Source organism: Sceloporus occidentalis, unplaced genomic scaffold (assembly GCF_023333645.1).
Source record: "Sceloporus occidentalis isolate IW3139 unplaced genomic scaffold, rSceOcc1.0.p SCAF_177, whole genome shotgun sequence".
Taxonomy (NCBI): domain Eukaryota; kingdom Metazoa; phylum Chordata; class Lepidosauria; order Squamata; family Phrynosomatidae; genus Sceloporus; species Sceloporus occidentalis.
In genome coordinates this window covers 1259646-1274229 of record NW_028317157.1, presented here as the reverse complement: position 1 = coordinate 1274229, position 14584 = coordinate 1259646, and the positions used below count along the sequence as shown (strand labels likewise).

Genomic DNA, 14584 nt, shown 5'->3' with positions numbered 1-14584 from the left:
TGGAGGGTCCAACCCATAAGTAAATCCCATGGATTCAATGGTTTGGTCTCTAGTTGGGTAGAGACCCAACCATTGACTCAACTATTGACTCAATGGTTGGATGTGGAGTCCAAGCCATAGGTAAATCCTATAGATTCAATGCTTAGACCCAACTAGAGTACACCCATTGACTCATTGGTTGAATGGACGGTCCACCCCATAGATAAATCCCATGGATTCAATGGTTGGGTCTCTACTCTAGTTGAGTAGATTCAACCATTGACCCAACCGTTGACTCAGTGGTTGAGTACGGAGTCCAAACCATAAGTAAATCCCATGTATTCAATGGTTGGGTCTCTACTCTAGTTGGGTAGAGACCCAACCATTGACTCAATGGTTAGATGTGGAGTCCAACCCCTAGGTAAATCCTATAGATTCAATGCTTAGACCCAACTAGAGTAGAACCATTGACTCAATGGGTGAATGGCAGGTCCATTCCGTAGATAAATGGGTCTGTACTCTAGTTGAGTAGACTTAACCATTGACTCAACCATTGACCCAATCGTTGACCCAACCGTTGACCCAACCGTTGACTCAACCATTGACTCAACCATTGACTCAATGGTTGGATGCAGGGTCCAACCCATTGGTAAATCCCATAGATTCAATGCTTGGACCTAACTAGAGTAGACCCATTGACTCAATGGTTGGATAGGGAGTCATGCTTACCAGAGAATTGCACTAAAAGTCCTATTAAATGCCTAGAGAAGTGTCCTCTCTAGGCATTTGTAGGTCCTCCAGTGCAACTCTATGGTACGCTTCCGCAGCAAAGTGAAGATGCCTTTTGTTTCGCATAGGAATAAAACAGGATCTGTGATTATGTGCACATTTCGTCCCACATATAAATAGGTTTTCTGGCTCACCGGCACCCGAGAAGCCGCTGGATGCGACGCGGAAGCTGCCTGGCGAGTTGCAGGACGCTAGAGAGGTGAGGGAAAGCATTGTGCGGTTTTGGCATTTTCTCTCGAACACAAAAGGATGGCGGATTAAGACGTGTTAGTTGCCCAGATGGCTTTGAATGAAAGAAAGAAAGGAAAGTAGGACATTGTGTTTTAAGAATGACTTAATTGTAATCAAATTATGGGATTATTTCCCTCGCGGAGCCACCCTGCACCAGGAGAAGGAGGAAAGGTTATGTCAGGAGTTGCGGCAAAAGTGGTGCCTATCTGACCATCGTTCATTTAAAATATATTATATCTGTAATATCTAGATTATAATATCCAAAATCCTTAAGGGTATATTATATCATCTATCTATCTATCTCTCTATCTATCTATCTATCTATAAATTATAGGTATTATATAATTTATTTTATATATGTGTAAATATATATATATATATATATATGTATGCAATTATTTATAATATCTAAATCTTGAATAATATAATAATGTATAGTAGATATCTGTAATATCTATCTATCTATTTTATTGTATTTGTAATATCTATTATATATTTAATAATATATTTATATATTATATCTATAATATTTAAATATATAATATAGATTATTGTTGTAGCATATTATAGATTATATATTGTTGTATTTATATATAATATTTATAATATATTATAGATATAATATCTATAATATCTATATTATTGTATTTTATCTGTAATGTATATTTAATAATATTTAATAATATTTATATAGATTGATATATTTATAGTATAGATATAAATGTTATTTATTTTATTATTTTATTTATTTGTATCCCGCTCTTTTACATTTAATTAATTAATTTAATTTTAATTTGTTTTATTTATATACCACTATTCCAAAGATCATAGCGGTAAACAGCAAGTAAGCTAATTAGCAAGTAAGCTATTTTACATTTATTATATTATATATATTATATTATATTATTATATCTATAATATTTAAAATATATCTATAATATCTTTAATTATATGAAATATTTATAATCTGCATTATTACTGTCATCTCGGCCTCAGAGGGAGCCATCAGGCAGACCAGCAATATCAGGGACTGCCTGAAGGAAGAGGCCCCTCCCTCCTCAACTGTCATCTCGGCCTCAGAGGGAGCCATCAGGCAGACCCAGCAACATCAGGGACTGCCTGAAGGAAGAGGCCCCTCCCTCCTCAACTGTCATCTCGGCCTCAGAGGGAGCCATCAGGCAGACCAGCAACATCTTGGACTGCCTGAAGGAAGAGGCCCCTCCCTCCTCAACTGTCATCTCGGCCTCAGAGGGAGCCATCAGGCAGACCAGCAACATCAGGGACTGCCTGAAGGAAGAGGCCCCTCCCTCCTCAACTGTCATCTCGGCCTCAGAGGGAGCCATCAGGCAGACCCAGCAACATCAGGGACTGCCTGAAGGAAGAGGCCCCTCCCTCCTCAACTGTCATCTCGGCCTCAGAGGGAGCCATCAGGCAGACCAGCAACATCTTGGACTGCCTGAAGGAAGAGGCCCCTCCCTCCTCAACTGTCATCTCGGCCTCAGAGGGAGCCATCAGGCAGACCCAGCAACATCTTGGACTGCCTGAAGGAAGAGGCCCCTCCCTCCTCAACTGTCATCTCAGCCTCAGAGGGAGCCATCAGGCAGACCAGCAACATCTTGGACTGCCTGAAGGAAGAGGCCCCTCCCTCCTCAACTGTCATCTGGGCCTCAGAGGGAGTCATCAGGCAGACCAGCAACATCAGGGACAGCCTGAAGGAAGAGGCCCCTCCCTCCTTAACTGTCATCTCGGCCTCAGAGGGAGCCATCAGGCAGACCAGCAACATCTTGGACTGCCTGAAGGAAGAGGCCCCTCCCTCCTCAACTATCATCTCGGCCTCAGAGGGAGCCATCAGGCAGACCCAGCAACATCAGGGACTGCCTGAAGGAAGAGGCCCCTCCCTCCTCAACTGTCATCTCGGCCTCAGAGGGAGCCATCAGGCAGACCAGCAACATCAGGGACTGCCTGAAGGAAGAGGCCCCTCCCTCCTTAACTGTCATCTCGGCCTCAGAGGGAGCCATCAGGCAGACCAGCAACATCTTGGACTGCCTGAAGGAAGAGGCCCCTCCCTCCTCAACTGTCATCTTGGCCTCAGAGGGAGCCATCAGGCAGACCAGCAACATCTTGGACTGCCTGAAGGAAGAGGCCCCTCCCTCCTCAACTGTCATCTCGGCCTCAGAGGGAGCCATCAGGCAGACCCAGCAACATCTTGGACTGCCTGAAGGAAGAGGCCCCTCCCTCCTCAACTGTCATCTTGGCCTCAGAGGGAGAGATCAGGCAGACCCAGCAACATCTTGGACTGCCTGAAGGAAGAGGCCCCTCCCTCCTCAACTGTCATCTTGGCCTCAGAGGGAGTCATCAGGCAGACCAGCAACATCTTGGACTGCCTGAAGGAAGAGGCCCCTCCCTCCTCAACTGTCATCTCGGCCTCAGAGGGAGCCATCAGGCAGACCCAGCAACATCTTGGACTGCCTGAAGGAAGAGGCCCCTCCCTCCTCAACTGTCATCTTGGCCTCAGAGGGAGAGATCAGGCAGACCCAGCAACATCTTGGACTGCCTGAAGGAAGAGGCCCCTCCCTCCTCAACTGTCATCTTGGCCTCAGAGGGAGCCATCAGGCAGACCAGCAACATCTTGGACTGCCTGAAGGAAGAGGCCCCTCCCTCCTCAACTGTCATCTCGGCCTCAGAGGGAGCCATCAGGCAGACCAGCAACATCTTGGACTGCCTGAAGGAAGAGGCCCCTCCCTCCTCAACTGTCATCTCGGCCTCAGAGGGAGTCATCAGGCAGACCAGCAACATCTTGGACTGCCTGAAGGAAGAGGCCCCTCCCTCCTCAACTGTCATCTCGGCCTCAGAGGGAGCCATCAGGCAGACCCAGCAACATCTTGGACTGCCTGAAGGAAGAGGCCCCTCCCTCCTCAACTGTCATCTCGGCCTCAGAGGGAGTCATCAGGCAGACCAGCAACATCTTGGACTGCCTGAAGGAAGAGGCCCCTCCCTCCTCAACTGTCATCTCGGCCTCAGAGGGAGCCATCAGGCAGACCAGCAACATCTTGGACTGCCTGAAGGAAGAGGCCCCTCCCTCCTCAACTGTCATCTCGGCCTCAGAGGGAGTCATCAGGCAGACCAGCAACATCTTGGACTGCCTGAAGGAAGAGGCCCCTCCCTCCTCAACTGTCATCTCGGCCTCAGAGGGAGTCATCAGGCAGACCAGCAACATCTTGGACTGCCTGAAGGAAGAGGCCCCTCCCTCCTCAACTGTCATCTCGGCCTCAGAGGGAGCCATCAGGCAGACCCAGCAACATCTTGGACTGCCTGAAGGAAGAGGCCCCTCCCTCCTCAACTGTCATCTTGGCCTCAGAGGGAGAGATCAGGCAGACCCAGCAACATCTTGGACTGCCTGAAGGAAGAGGCCCCTCCCTCCTCAACTGTCATCTCAGCCTCAGAGGGAGCCATCAGGCAGACCAGCAACATCTTGGACTGCCTGAAGGAAGAGGCCCCTCCCTCCTCAACTGTCATCTCGGCCTCAGAGGGAGCTATCAGGCAGACCAGCAACATCTTGGACTGCCTGAAGGAAGAGGCCCCTCCCTCCTCAACTGTCATCTCGGCCTCAGAGGGAGCCATCAGGCAGACCAGCAACATCTTGGACTGCCTGAAGGAAGAGGCCCCTCCCTCCTCAACTGTCATCTCGGCCTCAGAGGGAGCCATCAGGCAGACCAGCAACATCTTGGACTGCCTGAAGGAAGAGGCCCCTCCCTCCTCAACTGTCATCTCGGCCTCAGAGGGAGTCATCAGGCAGACCAGCAACATCTTGGACTGCCTGAAGGAAGAGGCCCCTCCCTCCTCAACTGTCATCTCGGCCTCAGAGGGAGCCATCAGGCAGACCAGCAACATCTTGGACTGCCTGAAGGATGAGGCTTCTCCCTCCTTTAACTGTATTTTGTATTGTATTACGATTTTACTGTACACCGCTATGATCATCGCGGAATAGCGGTCTATAAATAAAACATATTATTATTATTATTATTAGATAAATCTATAATATATTGTAAATACTATACATATAATTATATATATATATATATATATATATGAATACACACACACATATATATTATATCTATATATATTATATCTAGCATATCTGTAGTAATATTAATAAGATATTATAGATATAGATAATATATCTATAATTATATAATATAGATATAGATTATATCTATAATTATATAATATATTATCGATATAGATATTTATAATTTTTTTTGTTTTTTTTTTGTTTAATTTTTATTGCTTAAAATATGAAGATATACAACATTCAACACGATCAACATAAATTAATCGGAAGCATCTCAACTCAGAACTATTACATATAATGATCCTGTATCTTCAAAAATCTTGATGACAAATAAACTTCCTGTTGTACAACATGTGTTTATTACTCTCCATATAATAGTTACCTTATAGCACTTCATGTTTCTTCTATTACTCCAGTCTATACATTTGCTTACTTATATTATAACACCCTATTTTCTATTTGTTAAATGAGATTGCTTAATAATATCAATTAAATACGCGATGATTTACATGCCTTTCCATCTGTCGTCACAAAAGTTTTTTAATGACTCCCATTCCCTTTCCACTTCTTCCTCATCTATTCCCTGAATAATTCTAGTTAATCTGTCCATTTCCATCATGTCGTATATCTTCAGTAGCCACTCGTCTATTGATGGTATTTCATTGCTTTTCCAATATTGTGCCAGCAATAACCTCCCTGCTGAGACCATGTATAGGATTTTACGCCAATGTTTTTTCTCTGTTTCCCAAGGGATTCTATTAGTCATGTTAAGCAAATAGATTTCAGGAGTCAAATCGAAATTTATCCCAAGACTTTTTGTTATGCATGCATGAATTTGGCTCCAGTATTTCTTTACCTTGGGGCATTCCCACCATACATGGAACCAGGAGCCTTTTGTATTTGCACATTTCCAACATTGACTACTGCTGTCCCTATGAATTTTAGCAAGTCTGACAGGCGTCAGGTACCATCTTGACTCCATTTTTTGTAGTTTTCTTGTAAATTTTGACAAGCAGTGAACTTTCGTGTTTTTTCTCTGGCGTAATGCCAGCTTTTCAGTTCAATTGTCTTCCCTAGATCTCTGGCCCACTGTATCATCGAGTCCTTTATCACATTTTCTTCCACTTTCCTTTGTAACAAAACTTTATAAAATTTAGATGTTAATTTATTTTGTTCTTTTCGTAGCACGATATCCAATTCAGTATTTTTAATTTCAAATTTTTCCATTAGAGAGTCATTTTTAAATCTTTCTGCTAGTTGTTGATAAAGAAACCAATGCTTTTGGATATCCATGTTCTTAATGTTCTCTAGTTTCTTAAACATGAAGTTATTCAAATTATCTTTTGAGAGTAGATCTTCATACCTCAGCCAACTGGAGATCTGAGTTCTATTACAAAACGCCTCGTGGGGTGAAACCCATCCTGGTATTTTAACATAAAAGAGATGTTTTACCTTGAGCCAAACATTAAGAATTGCTTTTCGCACAAAATGATGTTCAAACTCCCTGTTAACTTTATGTTTGTCGTACCATAAATAGGCATGCCAGCCATAGCGATTATTAAAGCCTTCTAAAGCAAGCAGTTTTTCATCTGTCAAGTTTATCCATTCCCTTGCCCAAGTAAGGCAATTTGCTTCAAAATATATTTGTAAGTCTGGCAGGTCAAATCCTCCATTCATGTTAAGGTCAATTAATGTTTTCCATTTAACCCGAGGTTTTTTTCCTGCCCATATGAATTTCCTTATTTCCTTGTTCCACTCTTCAAGTTTTTTCAAATTAGAGATTATTGGGATATTGGTAAACAGGTAGTTAAGCCTGGGTAGAACAGTCATTTTGATGGCAGCAATTCTTCCAGAGAAGGAGAGGTTTAGTTTTGACCATTTCTGAAGGTCCTGCCTTATTTTCTTCCAAATATGATTGTAGTTATTTTCAAATAAATCAATATTTCTGTTTGATATCCAGATACCTAAGTATTTAGTTTTTTTTACGACCTTACAATTTGTAATGATCTGTAATTCATTCTCCTCTTTAGGTGATAGATTTTTTGTTATTATAACAGATTTTTGCACGTTTATTTATAATTATGTAATGTGTTATATGATATATAATATTCGGATTATAAGCATAATTTAGAAAAAATTCTTAAATAGATATTTTTATTTGTGTTTCAGAAAGAAAGAACTCCTCATTGCGGAAGAGAAACCAGAAATCCATGGAAGCTGCAACCGGTTGTGAAAACGCCTTTTACGGATGAGTTTCCTGACAAAGATGGCGGCTCGGCGAAAGGGAGACAAAGTGCGTCGGTGGCACAAGGCGACAGTCCCGCTTCGGCTGCAACTCACAACATCAAAATCCCCGAAAACGCAGTCGTTAAAACTGTCAGGGCGACTATGTTTGAGCACAACATGGAGAGACATATAGTAGTGGCGAACCACTTTGTGCCATGGCTGACGAGTGACCCCTCTGCCGATCAAGCTGGACATTTCAGGGAATCGTGGGTGGAGAAAGTCCTGGACGCTAAAGTAACCTCGAGAAAGGTTCCCGACATGGCGACGGATGCCGAAAGAGTGAGGAAAACGAGGCTTGTAAGCGAGGATAAAATTGTGCAATCGACTGCATGGGAGTGTGACAAAACCCCTCCAAAACCCGTCGAAGACTCGTTAATTTACCAAAGGATAGAACTGAGGTATGAAATCCTCCAAATAATCGGGGATCGGGTCCAGAGCGAGGCGATTACAATGGCGCCGGAGGATAAAGCGGTCACGCTTTGGAGCAGGAGGTCTCTGAAAGAGATGACGAGAACGGACGGCGGCGGCTTTGCAGACGCCGTTTGGGTCCATAGTCTCGACGTTCAAGGTTGGAAAGATTCGGGGGGAAAGCACCGTAAAATCGACACGGACGAGATATCCTAAAGGATCGCTGCACAAACGAGTAACCGACGAGGCAGACAGAAGTTGGAGTGGACAACATCCGGCGACCGCAATTGCGTCGTATTTCGCGAACAGAAGTAAGGATTGGGAGCGAGCGGAGGAGAAGATGTCTACGCCGATGGCAGAAACCGATATAGATCGGAGAGACGTGGTGCTCGTCAGAAAGGTGAAAGAAGGTTCTGGAATGGTGAAACGCTTCCCAGAGGGTTTCAGAGTTGACCCAGGTATGATAGAGGTGTGCGAATCCAGAACAAGTGCGACGGACAAGTGTGAGATCCAGCCGAATTTATGTAAGATGAGCCAACGGCGTCCAAGAACATCCGGTCAAGACGAGTCTGGAATATCAACGGCGCAAGAAGGGCCAGACAATCCCAACCACAGATCGAAAAAAGATGGATTTTGTGAAACTAACACAGACGAGGGAGTCAGGAAAAGTGTCCGTGGCATCTCCCCACTGAAACCCGTGGAAAGATGGCGGAGGAAGACGTTGCCTCATGACGCCTTCAGGATGGAGGAGGCTCAAGAGAGAGCAGATGCGCCAAATAGGTGGGACTCCTTCCAAATTTGGGATGGATCCGCTGTGAAGAGGAACGCCAATCCCAGTCCGAATGGCGGTCTGAAGAACGAACTCTCTCCTTCAGGCGCAATGGTGACCTATTTTGTCCTTACGTACCAGATCCCCAATGGAAATGAGAACGCATCCAGAAACCTGTCGGATCTGCTCAAAACCGAATACGTTTCTCTGCTAGCGCATGACGCCCCTCTTCTGCCGAGCACTACTTTTCTGAAAACCCGTTCAGCTGGTAATAGGTTTTCTGACAATCAAGGATCTCTGGATAAGGATCTCGGAGACAAGGATCCCTCCGAAATCCCGCAAAGAGCGCCGGTTAAATATCCGCTAACCGACATAAAGAATGAGACCCAGAACCGGGACAAAGAGACAACGGTAGACCTCCATTTTCCAACCCACGGCTCCAGAGCAATGTCTCCATTGTGTTTGAGGTCTTTACCCCAGGATCACGAAAATCCAGTGCAAAAGAAGAGTAACGACCCGAACCAGGGAGTAAGTAAGGATAAAACGGCGGACGGTTATCGATCGAGAGTTTTGGACCTCGATACATTAATGGCGGAATACAAAGAGGACTCTAAAAAGGCATCTCTGGTTCCTGAAGAGAGTAATACATTTTCTCGTGAAAAAGTGATGCAATGGTGCCAATCCGCCAGTAAAACGCCTTGCGGTTATGGCAAAAGGAGGTCAGATATTTCCCCAGGAACTGCAGACAAGAAGGATATATCCGAGAGCTTCGACGAGGAACTCGTGACAGCCAGAGATGGGAAATGTAGTCCTCCTCTTCGTTGGGAGAACAAAATGGCGGACAAACACGCGGATGAAGCCAGTGCACGGAAGAAAATCATCATCAACAAGGAGGAAGGAGTGGATCTCGTACGGTGGTACCAGACAGCGAAACGCACTAATTACAGTGCGGATATCGGCGTTCCCGTTGGCACGGACATTGATTTATCCCCTCCATTCAACCGATCCATTGAGGGCGCTATATTGAAAGAGATGAGATTTAAACGAGAGGTGAGCGTCCTCAAGGAAGCCGACCCGCGCGTGAATGTTGACTTGAGTGGGTTCGGGAACAGCAGCGACCCTTCAGCGGCCAATAGCAGACTGGATCCGTGTGCCGTCGGGAGCGGTTTCGCGAACACTCTGCCGGATCTGAGACACTCCTATTCTGAAAAGGTGCGCCAGGCCAAAGCGAGGAGCGGCGGGTTCGCTTTCAGCCAAAAAGTCGAGGATCACTGGAGCGTCCTGCGCAAAATGGCAGATGACCGCTTGAGCCAATGGAGTGTGTCATCGTGTGGCGTTTTAGTCTCTGACGGGAAAAAAGTAAGTCCAGTTGTGGCGCAAAACGTGTATATCATCTGCATATGAAGTGATAGCAAGGATAATTGACCCAAATTGTGTTGCGGAGACATGAAGTGGGTGTGGCTTAAAACTATATTTGCATAAATTACCGTATTCCTCTCATCTGTTTCTCCACAGAAAGACATCGAGGAACCGCTACTGAAAAATTTGCCTTATTCATTGATACAGTGGCAGAGTCAGAGTTTCTACAGAGAGAAGAGGACGGATCATTGGCCGACGGTAGTGAGCTCTTCCTCGGTTGTGTAAATGCTTTGTAGTTCACTCGTTTCCAGAAAGTAAGTTGAAAGGTGTCTGTAGATAGAATAAATCCTATGTATTCCTGCATGGCAGAAGGAGGGTTGGACTATATGGTCCTTATTAGTCCCTTCCGACTCTAGTGTTCTATGTATTCCTGCATGGCAGAAGAAGGGTTAATAATAATAATAATAATAATAATAATAATAATAATACGTTTTATTTATAAACAGCTATTCCAAATAGATCATAGCGGTGTACAAGAAATTCAGTATACAATACAATATAAAAATACAATGGATAATATACAATACATATATTGTATTGTATATAATAATAATAATAATAATAATAATAATAATAATAATAATAGGTTTTATTTATATACCACCCAATCACTGGGAATCTGAGCGGTTTACAATAGAAGGGATAACAGACAGTTCCCTGCCCACAGGCTTACAATCTAAAAGACACGACACAAAAGGAGAAGGGAATGGTGAGGGAGGGAAGGAATCAGGTCCAGCATTCTTCTCTCCCTCTGAGGCCTGGACCAAGGCAGATGGACCGGAGGGAGGGCTCTTCTTCTTCAGGCTAGCCCCTGATGGAACTGGGCCAGCCTACTCTCTTCCTCAGAGGCCGAAAGATGACAGTTAGGGAGGGAGGAGCCTCTTTCTTCAGGCTAGCCCCTGATGGTACTGGGCCAGCCTTCTCTCTCCCTCAGAGGCCGAAAGATGACAGTTAGGGAGGGAGGAGCCTCTTCCTTCGGGCTAGCCCCTGATGGAACTGGGCCAGCCTACTCTCTCCCTCAGAGGCCGAAAGATGACAGTTAGGGAGGGAGGAGCCTCTTTCTTCAGGCTAGCCCCTGATGGTACTGGGCCAGCCTTCTCTCTCCCTCAGAGGCCGAAAGATGACAGTTAGGGAGGGAGGAGCCTCTTCCTTCAGGCTAGCCCCTGATGGAACTGGACCAGCCTTCTCTCTCCCTCAGAGGCCGAAAGATGACAGTTAGGGAGGGAGGAGCCTCTTTCTTCAGGCTAGCCCCTGATGGTATTGGGCCAGCCTACTCTCTTCCTCAGAGGCCGAAAGATGACAGTTAGGGAGGGAGGAGCCTCTTTCTTCAGGCTAGCCCCTGATGGTACTGGGCCAGCCTTCTCTCTCCCTCAGAGACCGAAAGATGACAGTTAGGGAAGGAGGAGCCTCTTCCTTCAGGCTAGCCCCTGATGGAACTGGGCCAGCCTACTCTCTCCCTCAGAGGCCGAAAGATGACAGTTGGGGAGGGAGGAGCCTCTTTCTTCAGGCTAGCCCCTGATGGTACTGGGCCAGCCTTCTCTCTCCCTCAGAGGCCGAAAGATGACAGTTGGGGAGAATGTTGTCTTCCAGGCAAGGCCTGTTGTTGCTGGCCTGCCTCTCCCCCCCTCAAGATGGTGGTCAGAAGGAGGGCTCTTTGTCTTCCAGGCCAGGCCTCTCTCCCCCTCATGATGGTTGGACTAGATGGCCCTTAGTAGTCCCTTCCGACTCAAGGATCCTATGTATTCCTGCATGGCAGAAGGAGGGTTGAACTATATGGCCCTTATTAGTCCCTTCCGACTCTAGTGTTCTATGTATTCCTGCATGGCAGAAGGATGGTATATGTTAAAATAACGTGGCCGTCACGTGATACTTTCTGCTGGCTTTGCAAAGATCTTTTTTCAAGAGAACGAACGAGCGAACAGATGAATAATTGATGCTCGTAACTTTCCACCGAGAATCAAAAGAGACGAGGCTTTTAAAAAGCCGGACAAAATGGAGTATTATTATTACTGTTCAAACCTGTTGAAATCCGTGTGGTCTTTTTGGGTGAGTGATTGCGCCACGTTATATCGTCTCGTTATCGTCGTCGTCTCATTCGCGGCTTTTGAGATGACGCAGAGAAAGTATATCACTTCCGTCTTTATCATTCTATGTATACCTGCATGGCAGAAGGAGGGTTGGACTATATGGCCCTTGGTAGCCCCTTCCGTCTGTATTATTCTATGTATTCCTGCATGGCCGAAGGAGATTTAGACTATATGGCCCTTAGTAGTCCCTTCTGACTCTAGGATCCTATGTATTCCTGCATGGCAGAAGGAGGGTTCGACTGTATGGCCCTTTGTAGTCCCTTCTGACTCTGGGATCCTATGTATTCCTACATTGCAGAAGAATTCTATGTAATCCTGCATGGCAGAAGAAGTTTGGGCTGTATCCCCCATCCTTCCCAGGTCAATATTAGCTGTGGATTGTGGGACATGGAGTCCAAAAACTCTTCCAACGAGTACGTTTTGCATCCAGTGTAAGTAGCTTTTCCAGAAAACAAAACTGCACAAAATGCAACTCCTAAAAGTGCCATTCTTCTCTGAGGGTCTCTCCCGTTATAACCTTGTTCCCAAGCCAAAATTTTGCACCATCTGGAGGTCATTAATTGCTCCACTACTAATTAGTTGCTTGGCTACTCAAGTTTCTGTCATTTTCCTCCTTTGAAGGACTTAATTGCCTTTGTTAATTGATTTGCAAGGATGAGATGTTTTGCAAAACATGGCTTCCGTTTTGCAAATTCCCCGGACTACGGTTCCAGACTGCATCCCTCAGAATGCATTGCTGGCTAGGAAGGATAGTCAGATACAGTCAAAAAGGTCAAAGGTTAAGAACTGCAGTTGTTTAACGGCTTTAATCCATTTAAATGCAAACATTTTAATGAATCGCAACACGCGGCATAGAGCAAAGCACGCTTTCGCTAAGCAGAAGAAAATTGGAATTTTATTAATCAATCAATCAATCAATTATTATTATTATTTATATGTTTATAACATTACAAATTATTACTGTTATTATTTATATGTTTTATAACATTTTAATTATTATTATTATTATTTTATTCAATCGAACGGTAGATAATAATTATCATCATCATCATCATTATTTATCATGTTATAACATCCTTTTGACCAAAGGAGAGATCATCATCATCATCATCATCATCATCATCATCATCATCATCATCATCGTAATAGTAACCTTTAACTGAGTTTCGTAACGGTTCCTCCGCGACGCAATTCCGAGTCTTTTCCACAAGGGAGCGCCGTTGACACAGATAGTAATCGAAAACATGAATTCCCACGGCTGGATTTTAACCTTCTCTACGATGATTATTTTATCATTCCTTACATGCTGAGTTGTTAATAATATTCAAGGACTCACCATTGCGTTTCGGTGAGTTTATGAATAAATGATAAGGAGTGTCGTGTTAAGGCGCATCTCGAACCCGGATGAAATCTGACATTAGACTAATTTGTTGGCCTCCTGAAATGTGGGATGGACCCCAGCGATTGAGCCTACTGCCACTCTAGGAATCTCTAGGTCCAGAGTTCTATGGTCAACCTCTGCTGGACGTTGGCCATAGAATAACGCTGGAAGAGCTACAAAAATGCCTAGGGAAGTGTCCTCTCTAGGAATCTCCAGTGCCTTTCTATGGTCAGTGTCTGATAGAATAATAAATATGGAAGGGAACTACTAAGGGTTATATAGTCCAACCCACATTCTGTCATGCAGGAATACGTAGAATAATATAGATGGAAGGGACTACTAAAGGTCCTATAGTTCTTCTCACTCTAGGATCCTATGTATTCCAGCATGGCAGAAGGAGGGTTGGACTATAGGACCCTTACTAGTCCTTCCTGACTCTAGTGTCCTATGTATTTCTGCATGACAGGTTTGGACTCTATGGCCCTTAGTAGCACCTTTAGGATCCTATGTATTCCTGCATGAGAGAAGGAGGGTTGGACTCTATGGCCCTTAGTAGCACCTTCCGACTCTAGGATCCTATGTATTCCTGCCTGGCAGAAACATTAAAACGGAAACCTGGCATTTTGGAGATCTGGCCCAGTCCTGAAGTTGTTGAGTTGCGATTTCCGAATAGGAAATTAGGCCATTTCGTTGGGAGAGGAAACAGCTGGCTTCCATTTCCTCCCTTGGGGATGGAAGTGAGTTGTCGTGTTTGTTCCCCTTCCACCTCCTTTGCTGTTGTGTTGCTTGTGCTAATATGGTGCTTTTGTGGAAGAGAGGGTTGGACTATATGGCCCTTATAACTATAGTGTTCTCTGTATTCCTGCATGGCAGAAGGAGGGTTGGACTATAGGATCCTTATTAGACCCTTAAGACTCTAATGTTCTATGTATTCCTGCATGGCAGAATGAAGGTTGGACTATAGGTCCCTTATTAGCCCCTTAAGACACTAATGTTTTCTGTATTCCTACATGGCAGAAGGAGGGTTGGACTATAGGACCCTTATTAGCCCCTTAAGACTCTAATATTCTATGTATTCCTGCATGGCAGAAGTAGGGTTGGACTATAGGACCCTTATTAGACCCTTAAGACTCTAATGTTCTATGTATTCCTTCATGGCA

At 44.7% G+C, this 14584-nt stretch overlaps 2 protein-coding genes across 5 annotated transcripts in view; both read left to right on the top strand.

Moving 5' to 3' along the window:
* The window catches only part of LOC149278888 (uncharacterized protein KIAA1671-like), a 33515-nt gene extending 25531 nt beyond the window's left edge, over positions 1-7984 (top strand). Inside the window, exons 4-5 of the mRNA XM_089501634.1 lie at positions 889-967; positions 7244-7984. Of these exons, the coding sequence (XP_089357760.1) occupies positions 889-967; positions 7244-7984 (820 nt within the window). The remainder of the gene's footprint in view (positions 1-888; positions 968-7243) is intronic.
* Positions 7231-14584, top strand: part of LOC149278887 (uncharacterized protein KIAA1671-like) — a 34050-nt gene continuing 26696 nt past the window's right edge. For 2 of the 4 annotated variants that reach the window (XR_016278613.1, XM_089501621.1), the window contains exons 1-2: positions 7231-9896; positions 10053-10154. Coding sequence is in view for 3 of the 4 variants with exons in the window: in XM_089501621.1 (XP_089357747.1) it covers positions 8109-9896; positions 10053-10154 (1890 nt within the window). In the remaining variant the exon portion in view is untranslated. The remainder of the gene's footprint in view (positions 9897-10052; positions 10155-14584) is intronic. The other 2 variants (XM_089501622.1, XM_089501620.1) reach the window with 2 other exon arrangements.